This window comes from Ylistrum balloti, unplaced genomic scaffold (genome assembly GCF_031769215.1).
Source record: "Ylistrum balloti isolate Yb309-2 unplaced genomic scaffold, AGI_CSIRO_Ybal_v1 Utg370594, whole genome shotgun sequence".
NCBI lineage: Eukaryota > Metazoa > Mollusca > Bivalvia > Pectinida > Pectinidae > Ylistrum > Ylistrum balloti.
Window position 1 is genome coordinate 513,350 of NW_026782368.1, and position 17,117 is coordinate 530,466.

Genomic DNA, 17,117 nt, shown 5'->3' on the forward strand with positions numbered 1-17,117 from the left:
GTTATTAGCATCTTTTAGTTTGCTTCAATATATATCACTTGTCTGTTTGGTTATTCTTTTTATTTGAGATATCTGTAATTTTTATTATCTTTTTCTATGTCAAAGTTTAGCACCATGTCTAGATTTTTATTATGATGAAAGGGAAGTAACTTGATGTAAACTAAAACTGTTTTGATTCATGGAGTCGTGATAAGCACAATTGTATTGAATGCATTGAATTATGCATGTCTGTTGACATTATAACCTTAATAAACTTCATTGGAAGTAGCCTATAATTCTGCCTCTTCTCATTAAATTGTCACTTAAAATTCAAATAAACTCATGAATAATGTTGTTTGATGGATAACCAATGTCTTTATATTACATACGCCAGATCATTAAACTTAATACTTAATATCTATAGTTATCTTAGTTATATCCAACTTTAAAGGATCATATATGATTATCTATTTCATTACACTTTTACGAAGTGAATCTTTTTGTTTTATAGATTATCTAATGGACTCAATTTAAAATGCATCAGGACGTTTAATATTTTTGAATAGTGCGCCAACGCAATTAGCGCGACGTTATGTATCTTATACTAATGTGACGTCAAAACAATAGTATCCAAACGTGTTGCTTATGTCTCACAGGACTCCATCCAATTCATATGTCTGTGCCTTGACAAGAGTGACGTTTAAAAATGTCATCCTCCTGACAAACCTACAGAAATCTAATTGAAATCTAACTAACCTTCGTGGCAAGATTATTTTATGTAAGAGCAATAACATGATAAAAGTCGAGTGTCCTACTGATGATATAATTATCTTTACAAATATGTCGATGATAAGTCTCCATAATTTGTAATTCAAATTAATTTACTATTATATTATAGAGACCTTTCAAATTATGTCGACATATTTAAAAAAAAAAATACCCCGATATACGTAACTCAGCTAATCACATGAGAATGGTTTCTAGGAAATATGCCATCATAGATAACAATTTTAAATACAATTGATGAAAATGGATAACGCTGTATTGAAAAGCCAAACCGATACACCAACTTGCAGTACTAAATGCAAATTTTATTATTGGAGTGTTCACACTTCAAGTTGTTACACATAATGAATGTTGAATGAAGGACAGTTTTTTTTATAATAACAATCGATTAAATCGGTTTTACTGGAGCGTAGACAGAAATATACATTCATAAATTGGTAGGATTAATTAACACCGAAATGGAATGAAGGAAACATGTATGAGGCAAATGATTGCGACAACTATTCCTCTGCTATGTGCCGATGGATCGGTATTCCGGTAAACATCCTACAAATGAAATATTACGTAATAAAACAACAACGAATACTCAAAAAAAAAAAAAAATAATAATAATAATACTGACTTGAACAATTGAATAACACGTTAACAATCCAAATAAACTATTGCATCAGGCATGTATTCAACAACACAGCAACAAGGGTTCTAAACTTAGGCTTTATACACAAGGTCAAACTCGTACTGTTGTTGAGCATTAATCGTTTAGACAGAGTAGCAAATTTGCTATAATTAGCTGTATGATTAAATCATCAACAAATAAAGCTTTGATATCACAAACCTTCCAGTTTATTATGGCTCCATGTCGTTTTGGATGTTCGTTCTTCTACCAAGACTTTGGTACTCTGCATCAGCGTCACGAAAGGGAAAGAATCGTCGTAATGGATCTGAGGAAAGAAAAAAAACATAATTAGAGTGTTATCACAGTGCATTGAGTTTTACATAATTAAATCTCAAATGTGTCATTAATTTTCAAAGCATAGAAAACATCAAAACTGCTGATTAACCACTGATAAATGTAATTATAAATATTCGCCACCAAATTTGCATACACTAGATTAATCATGTGCAATATGAAAAAATCACCATTTAACTGCTCTTATTTCTGACACTAAAACTAAATTAGATTTTGCATGCAAGCATGAAAGGGATATTTGTTGTGTATGTGAAATGTTTCCTCTTACCTCTGAAACCTATGGGGCCTCTTGGGTCTGAAACTAAAATATGACAAAATCTAATCAGAATTGAGAAATGCCTCTCTGGAAGTAAATAAGTGCATTGAAAACAAAAGGAGAACTTTCATTTCGGCAATTGATTTGCATTTCATTCAAGTTATGATAACGTATTTATAATGCACGTATAGATAGTTTTTCAATTTCTTAAGGAAAGAGGGAAATATATTTGATATTCTAATCAACTATTGTATTAAAGACATACAAGGAAATATGACTTTTCAACACAAATATTGAATAATATAAAGTAGTGCCAAATCATGAATTAAACTATCATAGAGCTCTTTCGTCCTTCAATGACTCGTCAGTTATGCTTAGAGCCTTAATTGTGAAACCAAAGAGGCGACTTAGGGAAATTCATCAAAGAAAAGTCGAAATTAACCTGGGGAAGGTGCACTAGCACTATGATTGAAAAAATCCTAACTTTCGTGTATCTGATAGTTTCGAAAGAGCGTCAAGTGCATGTGTTTATTCTACACAGTGCCATTATTCGTATGAAATAAAACGTTGCATGAGGCTACGGCAAACCTCAGAGACTAAAAGTTTCTACAACCTGCAACCACAAAGATTGTATAAAAATACACACGTGAAAAGTACTTCGAAGGAAAAATTAAATTCCGCAGAGCCTAATAATGAATTAAAATTGATCTTTTATCTTTTCGTCTTTTAGCTTAATTAAATGACACTGCATTCTCGTTGTAAATACAAACCTATTCAAATCCTTAAATATTCTGATAAATATGATAATGTTTCATACAAAAGCTTCGTATCGTATATGAGATCAATGTTTCTCGATGAACAATACACCTTATACATCGTAAACAAATACATTTATAGAGATATCTTTTTTATCTACAACAGCTCACCTATTGTTAAAAACCAAGAATAGGATTTCGTTTTATTGATAATGAATTTGAAACAAAATTAAAACAAACCCGTTTTGTGTGTGTATGCTTCCGTTTTGCTTTGCTTCTTTTTTTCATATTTAAAATTTTAAATACATCTATTCCCTTTAAAGTAATTATTCCACAGCATAACCTTAAACAACTGTATATTGCGATATTACATTTAAATTTAGTAAATTACTCACATGTGTGGTGCTCTGGGCCAACATCCATTATTGATTGGGCTGAAATCATATCGACAATATGATTATAGTTTAAAAATTAATTTTATTGAACAATTGAATATTTCTGTTAAACTAAATTGATATAAGCGTTACAGTATCATGTTGATTATTTCGTTACGCAAAATTCTTGTTGTTTTTTACTATAAATAATTCTAATGACTTACGATCTTCAGGATTAACTGGAGCTCCGTCGACAAATGCTATAAAACAAATGAGACAAATACAGAACAATATATAAAATGATTCATAGAGCCTGATGTAAACGTCTTATCAGACTCATTCCAATGAAATTTACATTGCATGATAAAATTGAGCAATTATCTGTATATAATTTAGTTAAATATTGCTTTACATCCTATTAATAGCCAGGGTCATTTAAGGACGAGGCAGATTTGGGTGGTGGAGGAAAGCCGGAGTACCTGATGACTGCCCTAGGTAGGTTTCGAACCCGCGACCCAGAGATGGAGGGCTAGTAATATAGACGGTCAGACGCCTTAACCACTGGGTCTTATCCTTATCTTTATTGAAAGTATGCCTTACTCTTATTTGCAAGGTGTATAGAAAACACGTGTAGAACATGGTTAAAGCTATGTCTCTCTTTCACTGGTATAATAAAAAGCGAACATGACCTTTTGTTTTGGTCCGACTCCAATACTGAACAGGAAAACTCTCTCAAATGTGACACAGAACTTTAGAAATAAAGAACTAGTTTATGGAAGCTTACAAAGGATAAAATAGTAAAATATATTTTGAAATTTTAAAACTGTATAGCAAATTATATGTAATTTCTATAGAATCGAGCATAAGTGAGAAACAAAAAAAATTAATTATCACCATCAAGCGAGACTTCGGGGAAGATCAAAAGGTCCTCGGGTATATTGTGTCCCGGGGCTGATGCTCCATATTTTGGAACTGAAACAAAAATCAAAGTACTCTCAGTTTATAAAATGGACAATTTCACTCTAAACGTGTGTCTCGTTTTTGTACATGTATACTCTTTTCTGCTTAGTTTGGCTTGGTTGGAAAGCGTATTACTACCAACAAAGAAACTATCTCAATGAAACAATGATTATGTACAGGGTCATTTGAACTGGTGTTTTATGAAGAAAAATAGCACAGACCTGGGCAGACCAAGGATGGCGGTTAAGTGCATTGTTTTTCAAATTTTGCAAATGAATACATTAATTGTATTATAAACAGACCTTAGTGTTTTAGGAGGTCATTCAATTCTTTTTGAATCAACATAAACACGATTGTACAAAAGACACACAAGTGAAAAGTACCTTTTCATAATTAAGACGGATATACAGTAGAGCAAAACAATGAATTAAACTGCGTCATACATCTGTTCTTCTACGACTCGTCAGTGATGCTAATGGCTAGATATCTACAAACAGCATAGACATTTAGTAGCAGTGATACTTCGTTATCTCGAAGTCTGAAGATCCGTTTAACTTGAAGAGTTAATCATGTCCCGGCACAATCTGCTTATTATATCTTAGTTACAAGAAACACAATACTAGCACACGAAAACGTTTGTATTTCACGATCACGTCGACTTCGGGATAAGGAGTTTTAATTAATATATACGTATAAAATAGCAATGTATGGCACAACACATATTGTAATCTATTACACCAATAAACAATCTTGTTTGTTCTGATACTACTCTACAACCAGTCATCACTTCATTATTAAAGGAAAGATAAAAAATTTCAAGAATGCACTTACATCGTTCACTGTCCACACCCGGTGGCCCTGGAGGTCCAGGCTGAGCATTCCCTGTGTTAAAAAGTATGATTTGTAAATTTCATGTACTTTCGTTAAAAATTATCAGTCGCAAGATATTAACTTAAAAAGCTTACTTTTAAAGCATACCAAATTATGATGATAAATGATGATGCTCTGATGATTAAGATTGCTGTCCGTGTACCACATTTTGTCTTTTTCGTAAATTCATGTCAACTCATGTACGCTGTCTAAGGTCTAATGTAGTAAACGTAATTGTAAAAAAAAGCACATTGGTAAAAAAGGGGGGACTAAATGGTGAATTAAGCCACATCAATCACTTTTTTTCATACTTGTACTACTAGCTAGTGCTACTTGGGGCATAAACCTTGAAACCTATGAAACAACATACTGAAATAGATCAAAATGGTCTAATTAAATGTTCCCAGGTAGATTGGAAGGTATACAAATAATTGGCCGACGAGATTTCATCAATGTATCCGACAGAAAAAGAAACACCTTGTACGCATAACGACTACTGTAAACATGTCGTAATTGAAATTAGTGTTTGTTTGTAAAATTGTGTGATCTCCATTGTCGGGAATAACGATGTTAATGAATAACTTTTTTTATGTTGGGGAAATGTCTTTTTCAACATTTTGTATGAAAGTAATGATGACATAAAAATAATTGTGAATAATAATAATGAGATCAATCATGCCTGAAAGGTTTGTAACGCCAAAACGCATAACTTATTTTTTGGTTGTATACAAGATTCGCTCTTTGTTAACGTTATTCACACTTAAATATGATCACCTATTATAAATAATAAAAACAAAAATTGATATATTTCAATGTAGCATTTGACAACATATGTCTATTTAGTGCACATCTACGAAAAGAATTAGGTCATGCCTTGAATTTCGGATTAGAGTTGATAGTTGATAAAATAGCCTCCAGTTTTGTAATATGGAGCTTTGATGCTTTTACCATAAAATGTACACAATTTGTAGATACGTTTCCGAATATCTTGCTAGGTTTACATCAAGTGAAATAATGGAACAATATAAATTTGTCTTGCAACTTCGGGACTCAGGGGATAAAGCTTAAAGCTTGGATGTTTTTTACGTCTCATGGCCGTGGCCGCCCGCGCGTCCCACTAGAGACAGTAACGGCGTGCTGCGCTCAAATAAACACATTTTGCAGTCGTCATCATCAAATTAAACATGACGCTGTCTGTTCCAGGTTCCGTGTAAACGATTAATAAAGGACTGACTTATGATGTCCTCTAATGGTTCTCGTCTCCTTCATGTTGTTGGTAATATCGAACGGATTTGGCATAAACAAGCATATAAAATATTCATGTATTAATGGAAACAAAGACAATAAGATCGCCTAAATTGGAAGCTTTGGTCGAGTCCCCGGTCTAAATCCCGATAAGATAACTACTGTATAGAAAAGAACAATACTGATCTATACCGTCTACTATGTTCAGACATGGATAAACTCCACTCTAAAGCCAATTAGATGGGGTTTGTTTGGAATTATGGTCCCAAATGGGTATTCTGCACGAATGAGAATGCTGTCGAAACTTTTTTCTAAAACATTTAATAGAATGGGCGATTGTTGCAACAATATCTCTTATGCTTTAATCTCTGTTACACACTTTTGTGCTCCTTATCATCTCCATGTTTCTTTGATTCAAGCCCACACCATAGTACAGTTGTTGATTTAGGGTCATTTGAAAAAAAAACTTGTCTCAAGGTGATTTTTATTTGCAAATTATTTAAACCCTTCAAGCTTTAATCTATCTGTTTTAGAAATTGTGAAAAGGTTTCCACTTTAAATTACACCTCGATGTGCAAAAAACTTTATGATCATGCAGCCATGAAATAGGATTCGAAAGCAAACAGATGTTTCCTCAGTAAGATTTTTGTTTGTTTTATGCATTCATACCTGCCAGGTAGGATACATTCAAATCTTTCCAAAGAAAACCACAATGTTACATAACATTATTTTGTTCACTAGTTTGACAAAGCTGCCATGACATATTCCAAACTTTACTATTGTTAACTAGAACAGTCAAATTGAACGAGTTTTAAACAAATGTACCAATAACAGTGTACAAGCCCAATGATAACGGTAAGATATCTCTACTGCCATTTTTGGGATTCCTAGGAGGTCACCATAGCAGAAGTGATCAACACAATATATCATCTATTAATTTTTTTTGTTAGTTGATCAAATACTTTTGCTTTAATAAAACTACTATTCCTCTGACGGACAAATTATGCCTTGAAAGTCACCTTGAAATTGAATACGATAAGACAACATTATTATATACACTTTGTTAATCGATTATGGTTTTCTTTGAAATATCATTTAATGAATAAATTAGGTCCACTTCAAGTTACCATACTTTTTCGTGATGCCAAGAATTAAGAGGAACTCCTTATACTTATCCTTAGTTGATGGAATTCCACGTCGCGGTGCCAGGTAAACCGGTATATGCGCGTACGCGCCTGTGTAGGTGCATGGGTGCAGAACGTGGTTTAAACAATCAGGATAATGAAGTAATTATATCCCGCTTTAGTTTGGTATTAGACAGACTTACAGTGCACAATATGCATTATTACTTACCGTGCAAGTAGTCTTTCAACCGAAAACGAAGGTCATATACAACATTTTTCACACACACCAAAGACGTCATGATAATGTTTTCAATAAAAAAAGTCTCAATTATCATGCAGAATGGTAGCGTCTTGCCATTGACTTAAGATAAGTTTAGAAAAAATAATTTGAGTGACGTATTTCATATCCAATGCTTTTGTTACGTTCAACATACAAGGTCTTCTGACCAACTAATATCAATAAAACGTATTCAATTACGCTAACATGTAAAAAACTGTTTTTAGAAATAAGGCATGCTCTCTTTCACAATCTTCAGAAAACAAAATAACAGAAACAACCGGTTTATACATATTCATAATGAAATATACATCTGGGTTGTGTTAGATGTATATTGAAAGAGACAGTTTTGATTGATGATACCACTAACCCATGGTATATCGAATATGCTACTAGAACGTATTTCAAACTAGCACTAACAATCTATATTTCTATTAGCATAAGACTCATCCAATCTGAAACCACTCATGACTTTGTACTATGTCAAACTGCATACGTGGTGGTCATTTATTTATGTATATACAATAAAATAACTTGAGAAGAAAGTAATGTAAAGTTGAATTATTCTGTGGTTAAAACTTGTTGAAAGCTTGTGAAGCTTATAACTAGGTATTTTTGCCTTTTATATATTGCATTTTCAGAGTATCGTTTTCATATGAATAAATTCAAATTATTGAAATTAACCAACATTAAATTCAGTTCCGATAGGTGACTTTATGCATTTATAAATACAACTGACAGTACATACCAATTATATTCTGCTGCACGCCTGTGCAATCTCAAAGTCAATTTATTCTTTTACAGATGGACAAGATGTTAACGGTTTTAAAATTTTTGACTTTGTGACTGTACTGACATGCAGTGGAATATGCTTTATATCCACATAGATAGGCACATTATCTCAGCAATTCAACGAATTTCATAATTTTTAAATGTCAGATAATTTAAGATAAAAACCAGGGAAATATGTCACTATAAGAATACACATAAACGTAGTATGACGATTACAACAAACCCCACGAAAAAAATTGTACCAATAGCGTGGATTGAATAAAAGACACAAGAGAAGAGCATTTTTCATTCATAGAAAGATTGGTGAACACTGATTTATAATTTTGTCAATATTAAGTTCAAACGTTCCTTTAAATTGAAACAGACGCAGACTCGTACTGTCCATACACTCTCACAATCATATGCCTGGTTCATAAAGTTGACAAGCGGACCAAATTTCGAGACAATACTACCTGAAGTAAGCTAAATATATGAAAAAATAAAAATAATTAAAAAGTGACGTCCGGTTCCAGTCACGAATCTCTGAATGGAATAAAAACAGATATATTTATATCTGCATCAAGCGTGTCAGAACCTCCAAGAAATGTTTGAGTACTAAGAGGACATATATTACATGTATTTCAAATCTTATAAAAATCTGTTCTTAGGTGTCCGGATTAAACAGTTGTATTTCTATAGACTAACCAAATTGTATATTGGATTTAACAAAAGTTTCCAACTGTTAAGCGATTAATGAAAATAATGTAAGAAGTTCTTATTTCAGCGACCCGTTTGTGAGCTTCAACGAAAAAAAAGTGATGACTTCCATAAATAACACATCAGATGGTGACAAATATAAGATTCTGTTTATCATAAAACTGATCATTCAGGTAAATAGTGGGTGCTATTGTGAATGTAAGATATCATTGTATTATCTGAACCGGAGCTATAATACAAGTGTCATACATCAAAATATCACATGGATATGTTTCATTAATTACAAAGACGTTATGTGATAATTAAGATATATGCGAGTATCTAAGCATAACATCCGAAATCATATCATATCTCACTCTGTTTTTCCTTTAGATATGTGCAATTATTGAAATGGTCATTTTTGGGAATTACTATTTTCACAGTAATATGAGTATGCATGCGATATATATCACTAAAGCAGCTAAGCATATGGTATGGAAATTAAAACATGCTAGTTCAAACCAACCACAGAAATACAGTACACAACTGTTTTAATATATCCGAATGCCAATTTCTTCTATCACGCTTCAGTAATACAGGGCGAGAGTCAAAGGCAATGCATGACAAACTCATTACCAACAGTAATGTAAAGGTGATGTGTGCAGTTATTAACCCTGTACTGAAGCGCACTGTTGATATCAAGGTTTCCACAAAATTGATTCAGTTGTAATGAAAACACAGGGATTTTGTCATGATTACTTATTTGATTTTGAACTGTAATAGCAAAATCATTACACTATGCTCGAGGGAGTCTATGTTTTTAATTTGAAGCTATAATCATATAATTGATGGTTGTTTTAAGTATCAAACAGACCGATTCATTACACAAATATTCCTAAAATTATAATTTGCTTCATCCCTACGATTTCCGTTCACTAATAAGAGACAAAGTAATAACAACAAACATCACGGAAATTAGTTTGATAACTTTGAAAAGATTTATGAAAAACAAACTTCACAGGGAAAGATTTACGATTTACAGTAAAGAGCTTCTGACCCTTAGCACGTATATTTTGAAGATAAAAGGGTGTTGTAACAAAAGAGATTTGAATATGTACTTGAATTAGACGTCGTCGCGTGCAAACTTGTTGATCTACATCTTAAAAGCTACACTTGTGTATTAGCATGTTAACGAACAACCCTTAGACCTAATTTGTATATCACGACCCAGTTAAAATCTAGCCAGTGAGCGCACAATACACACTGCCACATCACAGCTTAAAGATTACAATTTATATAAGAATGATATCAAACTGCTTTTAATTATCACAAACATCGATTATGCCTCTCTCTCTTGGTCCTTGTGTAAAACATAATACTAGACGTTCTTCAGATCTTATATAGATACATATCCATATCACATATAATTTGATATAATAAACAGCGTAGATTTCATTTAACAGACTCGTGTTGAACTTTTCGTTAAGGCTTACATTAATCTTTAAACTTTTGTTATAAAACAATGGCCATGGACTCGGTAAATAAAATATTTTAAAAAATATTAAAATAATTGTAAATAAAAACTCACCGACAGCAATAAAAGTCTGTAAAAAAGATAATAAATAAATATACTAATTTCAACATGCAATAATATCATATTTAGATCGTAAATTATCCCATCCTAACAAAAAAAGAAAAAAAAAATGAAAATCATGCAGTCATTTGTATATATTGTTGACATCAATTACCCAAAGATTCACAATTAAAACTATATCAACTGTATTATCTCCATCAAGTTTTTCTCATTGCATTGCTATCTTATTGTACACATTTAAAAATTTGTTCATAATCAAAATGAAAACATACACTACATACCAGCAGCACAGCTAGAGTTCCAACTTTCAGAAACATTTTATGAACGCAATTCCGTCTGTATCCAAAAACTGTTTGTGGTAGAACGTAGGTTGTTTACTTGCTTTAAATACTTGTCACAGCTACCAGAACGTTCGTTTGCAATATTAACCTTCTTGCTTGAAAATGTATATCATAAGTAGGTTTAACACTTCCGTTTGTTTAAGTGACCCGTCATCGCGTGTAATAATTTTCTAATGGAGCCAGCATACTATGTGCGCTTGTGGCATTCATATGTAAACGATAATAACCGGAAGTCGATCCACTTGACGTTCACATTCCGTGATTACACGCAAGATGAAACTGAGTGGAGTAATTCAAACAATATCTGTTATAAGTCTTCTGCATTACAAAAAAAGTTATGGAAACCTACTGATGGCATCCCATCAATATGCACTCTTTTCTTCACATGGATGTGGTATACAATGCTTTTATTAACTGACTGATTGATTGATCTATAAATTGTTTTATCAAATGTCAATAAATAAAATTAAATTATCGATTTAATAAATAAATTAGTGTTAAATATCTTCTTGTATTTTAGTCTGACATTAACGTAGTATTTTCAGTGTACTGATTAAATTATTGATTTATTGATTAAACCATAGTTCAATTATATAATCATCGAATAATAGAGATTTATGCGGCATTCATACTAATACGAATTTAATTTGATGAACTCACAGAGGTTTAAATATTTTAGTATTTAGTTTTGTTGCGAATCAGCATTATTTCTTCATATCAACCCAAAACTTAAGATCGATTTGTTACGAATGGAACAACCTCGCGAGAGCAGAATACAACAGTCTAAGTTCTTAAGATTATTATTCTGGCCTGTCTGGTTTTCGTGGCTTTTTCATGTATGATTGAAGCATATAATGCAAGTTATTTCCTTAAATAATTTAGTATATTTCACTCAGTGTACTCTTATGGGTCAGTATACAACATACAGCATGGTTACTGATAAGTATTCTACAGAACTGTTGTAGAGGCGTTCTGCCAATACACGGATTATTAGCTTAACATTTCCGTTACAGAATATCTATAACTACGCAATCGGCGAGTACAAAAAGTAGGCATTACCAAGATCTATTTTCATCTGTACAAAAACAGTTCTTAGAAAGACATTAATAACCAAAGAACCACGTGAGTACAAAATCAAGAAATTACCGATTTGTAAATAAAAACAAAAGTAATTCTATTATAGATGCAAAACTGTGAAAAAATACATAAACAAAGGATAGATAATTCAAAAGTACAAGGAAATTAAGACCAAGACATGTTTTCATAACTACGTACTCATGCTCAAGTACACATTTTATGCTCAAGATCAAATAGGTTTAGTGAAGGATTGTGGGAAAAAATACCCATTGAAATATTATTTTTGTTACTTTTTGTTCAAATTGAAGGAATACCATGTTTTTAAAAGAAGATTTTTAAAAACGAGATTTTACTAAAATAATATCAATATCAAGAATGACGAAATAACCAAACCAAACGTAAGGGCATCTCAACAATGAATTAAAAAGGATGGGGAAAATCCTGCTGTCATATCTTTGATATCGTCTGAATTCTCATTTAGCAATATTACACTGTTTTCTCAAATACAAACAGGCTGGAAACCGCCAATCCTCTGCGCCAGGCTTAACTGACAACAGCAATACGTAAATAGTATATGATGAGTGTGGTTTACCATAGCTGAACAAATCAGTAGCCATGCGTCAGCTATTGGCTTCAGATAATTTTCGTTATTATAGCATTACAGCTATTTTGGCCGATGAAAATGTCTTATTATGAGGTAATACAAACCGACGGCGTATTGGCAAACAGGGTAAATGATTTGCGTACTTTCTAACGTCATTGTTGATCAGCAATTACAGAAAACGTAAATCCCATTCAACAACACTAATCTTGTTCAATGTAAGTGATATACATAATTGCCACGGTCTATTTTTTTTTACATTTGAAGACTACAATTGGAACCAGTTTTTGCCAAATGCTCTAATTTTCATCGGAATTAAACGTCATTACCATTTCGACAAAGATGGGTTACTATAAAACACACAGCATGTTAATGTATTAGGAGTAAGTATATAATGTAACAGCAGCTCAGGACTTTAACGCATTCAGGTCATCATTCCTCCGTTCTAAATGTACATGAATGGTAATATAACATTAAAGATATTGTGATTATACCAGATGGCAATTTCACATATGTGATATCGCTCACTCTCTTACGCAAAAATCTCACTCATTTAAATAATTTTGTTATTATTTTACATCTTTATCACTGGCTTGTTAAACAAAGGTAAAAGAGGTTTAAGTGAACGAAGCTTATTAAGCGTAATTACTGAACAGGGTAATTAGTGTCAATTCTTCTTTTTCCTGTCAATGATTATCTACTTACAATGCCGGTGCAAGAGTTATGCCCCTTCCACAGCTATTGCCTATTAGTATTATATTGCTGTAACTGACGAACTTGCTGCTAGCAAAATTTACTCAGTTATCAACGATTCCAGGAATAAGAAAAGCATCCAGATTTAGAACTTTTTTTTCCTTCCAGAATGTCTTTTGTACCGATTTCGTGTACATGTTTGTCCCTTAAAAAGTTTCTGGATCAAAAAACGTATTGGTATTTTCAGACAATGACATGTATTATGGAAAAATTTTGTATACGGCAGTAGCCAAGTTTTTAGTTTTAATTTAACTTATACTTTTTACTTCCCATTGCCGATTACATGATGTTAAAAAATCCGTCGACTTAGGTATTCAAACTAATTTTTTAGAAGTTGTCGATGGAACCTTTTAAGATAGATTTCACGATATGTTGAGTTATTGCCATTTCTCCATACCTGTGAAGTTATGTACAGTAGTTCTAACCTCTTCCTTGTATATTATATTGTACTACCAGGAATGGCCTCATATTTACTTCTGACAATTGCAAACTTTTATGAGAACTGTATCTTTTACAAAGTTGGATTATCCAGATTGCTTGAAGACCTCGCCTAATTTCTAGGATGTTGTGGACGTAGTTATGTTAAGGAAACATTTAAGAGACCTCGTGATCAGATTGATTCCTGCCAATGAAATGTTTCCACTTATCTAATTTGATGAATCAAATATAACGATTTATTAAATTTACATAAAAACCATCGAAATGATCTTACACGGTATCACCTAAGTAGAGATGACTAAGGAATGATGTGCATATGACATATTGCACTTTCATGTACAAGATACTTACGTATACGATATACATAGATTTAATGTAGATAGTTTTAAACGTAAGTGAAAGTGAAAGTGACATCGTGATATTCCTTATAAAGGTATGACGTTTCATTATCATCGTGATATTAATTTCATTCAAATTACTATTTATATTGTTTCCAACATTTACTGAATAATTCTATACAACATGATACACAATTTGAAAGAAACGTACTGACAACTTCGTATTAATCTGCCGACATGATTTCTTGTCGATGCCTCTCCAGGATATCCGTTGTTTTATCAACTTATTTAAGTGAACAAACACCTTCATCATGCAGAAATATATATGACGAATTTAGGGTACGTACATTATGAATCAACATAAACAACAATGTTGACAGATGATATACACAGAGAAACATTTTATGCCTTTTCATATGCCCCGATATACACATTCTGACCCGACATGGCTGAGGTTGAGCTTCGACGTCAACAATGGGTGCAAGAAGCGTTTTTATTGGCTAAAAACATGTGAGGGGCTGTTTCAAACAAAATTGTGCTAGTGTTAATTTGTGTTGAATTTGGTTGATATTACGACAATTAAAGCACTTTTATACACATAATATTAACATCATCTATTTGATAGAGAGGCAAAGTCACGGATACAAAATTTCATTATTGCAAAATTGCGGTCAGGCTAAAAACTTAAACGTACAAGTCATCATCACGCTTATTTGTCTATCATTGAGTCATCTTCTACATTTTAAAAAACCTTTATTTAGACATCTGATCAAGGTAGTAAATTCTTCTGCGATTTGATGGTCAACACGTACTTTGTTTACATCTTCAAAGTATATGCTTAAATCATTTAACATCCGATTGTAGATACAGATGACAGGTAATTTATATTACGAAGGTAGCAGATTTTGTTGGCAGTTCAACACTCATTAGCTGATACATTGTAAAATTTTATTATGTGAACTATTACATAGATATATGTAGTTGTATATAGTTGTCTATGCTTTGAGGTATACGCTCACATTATACATCAACTGTAGTCTGTTTCAAGACAGTTGAGATGATAAATTATGGTTGTTTTGAGGCACATAAAGGGTTAAATCTTATGTTTAAAGAAAATATTACTACTGGAGGCTTTTGTTCAAATTACTGTGATATTTAATAATTCCAAAATAATATCGTCATTGCCATAGCGGTTTACTTAGATCCATCTTTGGTGTAATTTAAGTTTGTAAATTATTATGTTAGGCCGCCCAATAGGGCTATCTTTGTTTTCCATGTAAAAACAATTGCTACGTCATGTATGTTACATTAGGACAGGAAACACATAAACATATGTGTTGTTTATGCGACGAGACTAGAGACACATGTAAATGAACTCGTTATATTTGTATCATACCACTACACCAGGACTGTTGGATAGGCTGCTCATACCATCCCAAATAATAATTTTAATCAAAGCTGGTGAGTAACAAATGTTTCTTTCTCTTTGATAAGTTACTATATATATTACAACGGTATCTGCATATAGAAACCTATATGTATGTTATCGTCACTGAGTTTTGTCGTGTTCTGTTTCAACTAACAAATTTGTTATCTATTTACATATTAAACTATAATAACAATCCTGTTATAGTAAATCAAACACATATTTCTTATTGTTACACATATGTAATATGACATCGCGCAACTTTAATAGAATGATAGTTCCAATTGTATCATCACAACTATATGCCTTGTCATTTCAATCAAAAAGAGAAACATAATAACAGATTTTTTATCTGTCGGACATAATGCTGTTTTCATAATGTTTGTAAAAATAATGAGCGAAATCTTATATTCGTAGTCATTTTGTGTAATATTATGTATTTCGTCATTTCATTTACCGTTTCCGAAGTGGTCCAGAAAGTGAAAAGATGTCTAAAATTGATTAAGTAAATTTTATATTTTTTGAAACTCATGTACATTCCTCTAACCATTGCTATTGCAGAGCTGATATGAAATTGGTATAATGATATGGAAACAACCGACGAATATTTCATCTTACTATATTTACTAATAACTTATAAAATATAAAACTTTCACTAAATCCTGTACCATTTGTCACGTCATAATATTTGTATCAGTGGATATATTTCTAATCTAAAAAATGAAGATAATAATCAGCATTGTTAAAATATTATTTAATACGGATATATAAAACAACTTTTATACAAATACATTTGCACTTCTTGAAAACATAATCAATAGCGCATGACCAAAACAGAGTTAATCATATAGATGTCAAAAGCTGTATAAAAATGATCAGATTATGTATATAACCAACGTAGTTCCAATGAATTTGAGACCATGATATGGTATTATTAGGTATTAGTACTTTTAGCCTAATTTGTACGTTCTTGATCGAATGATGTAGAAACATAGCATAAGTATTAATAAGGAATCCTAGGAATAAAATCGTTACTATCACATCCCTTTTCACCTCATATTCTAAAAATACCGATTTCATGCACATACATACGGTATTCGTCAATGCCGATATTTAATGATACAAAAGTTAAAACTTTTTTTTATAATTTTTTACCCATCAGCCGGTAAATATTTACATCAAAAACGTACTAGTTTTAATATTACAATCGACACATGTTTGTGAAGCATGGACTCCTCGTCATCTTAGCTGACCCTGACTCATGTTTGCAAGAGAGGGCGTTCACATTTGTTTATTAGATCCTAGCATTGCTTGTATGATAGTATTTTATTACACCGGTGCCCTAAAGATAAATGGCCAACAAAATTCAAACTCTGTGTAACCCCGAACTTATATCTAAGTTTGTGGTGGAACTGATGTATTAAGTCATTAAGGATATGTCTGCTTTGCTGTAGCGAAAAAAAACATATTACTAATAAAGTCTTTC

The 17,117-nt window shown here is 32.1% G+C and overlaps 1 protein-coding gene across 1 annotated transcript; it reads right to left on the reverse strand.

Annotated features, from left to right (window-relative positions):
• Positions 1-1,049: 1,049 nt before the first annotated feature.
• LOC132556849 (uncharacterized) lies at positions 1,050-11,102 on the reverse strand. Its single transcript, XM_060221285.1, has 9 exons — positions 10,939-11,102; positions 10,652-10,667; positions 4,912-4,962; positions 4,015-4,092; positions 3,345-3,380; positions 3,142-3,180; positions 2,004-2,036; positions 1,601-1,706; positions 1,050-1,311 (listed from the first exon to the last, which is right to left on the reverse strand). The coding sequence occupies exons 1-8, from the start codon at positions 10,972-10,974 to the stop codon at positions 1,612-1,614; spliced, it is 384 nt and encodes a 127-aa protein (XP_060077268.1). The 5' UTR covers positions 10,975-11,102; the 3' UTR covers positions 1,050-1,311; positions 1,601-1,611.
• Between the last annotated feature and the right edge of the window lie 6,015 nt (positions 11,103-17,117).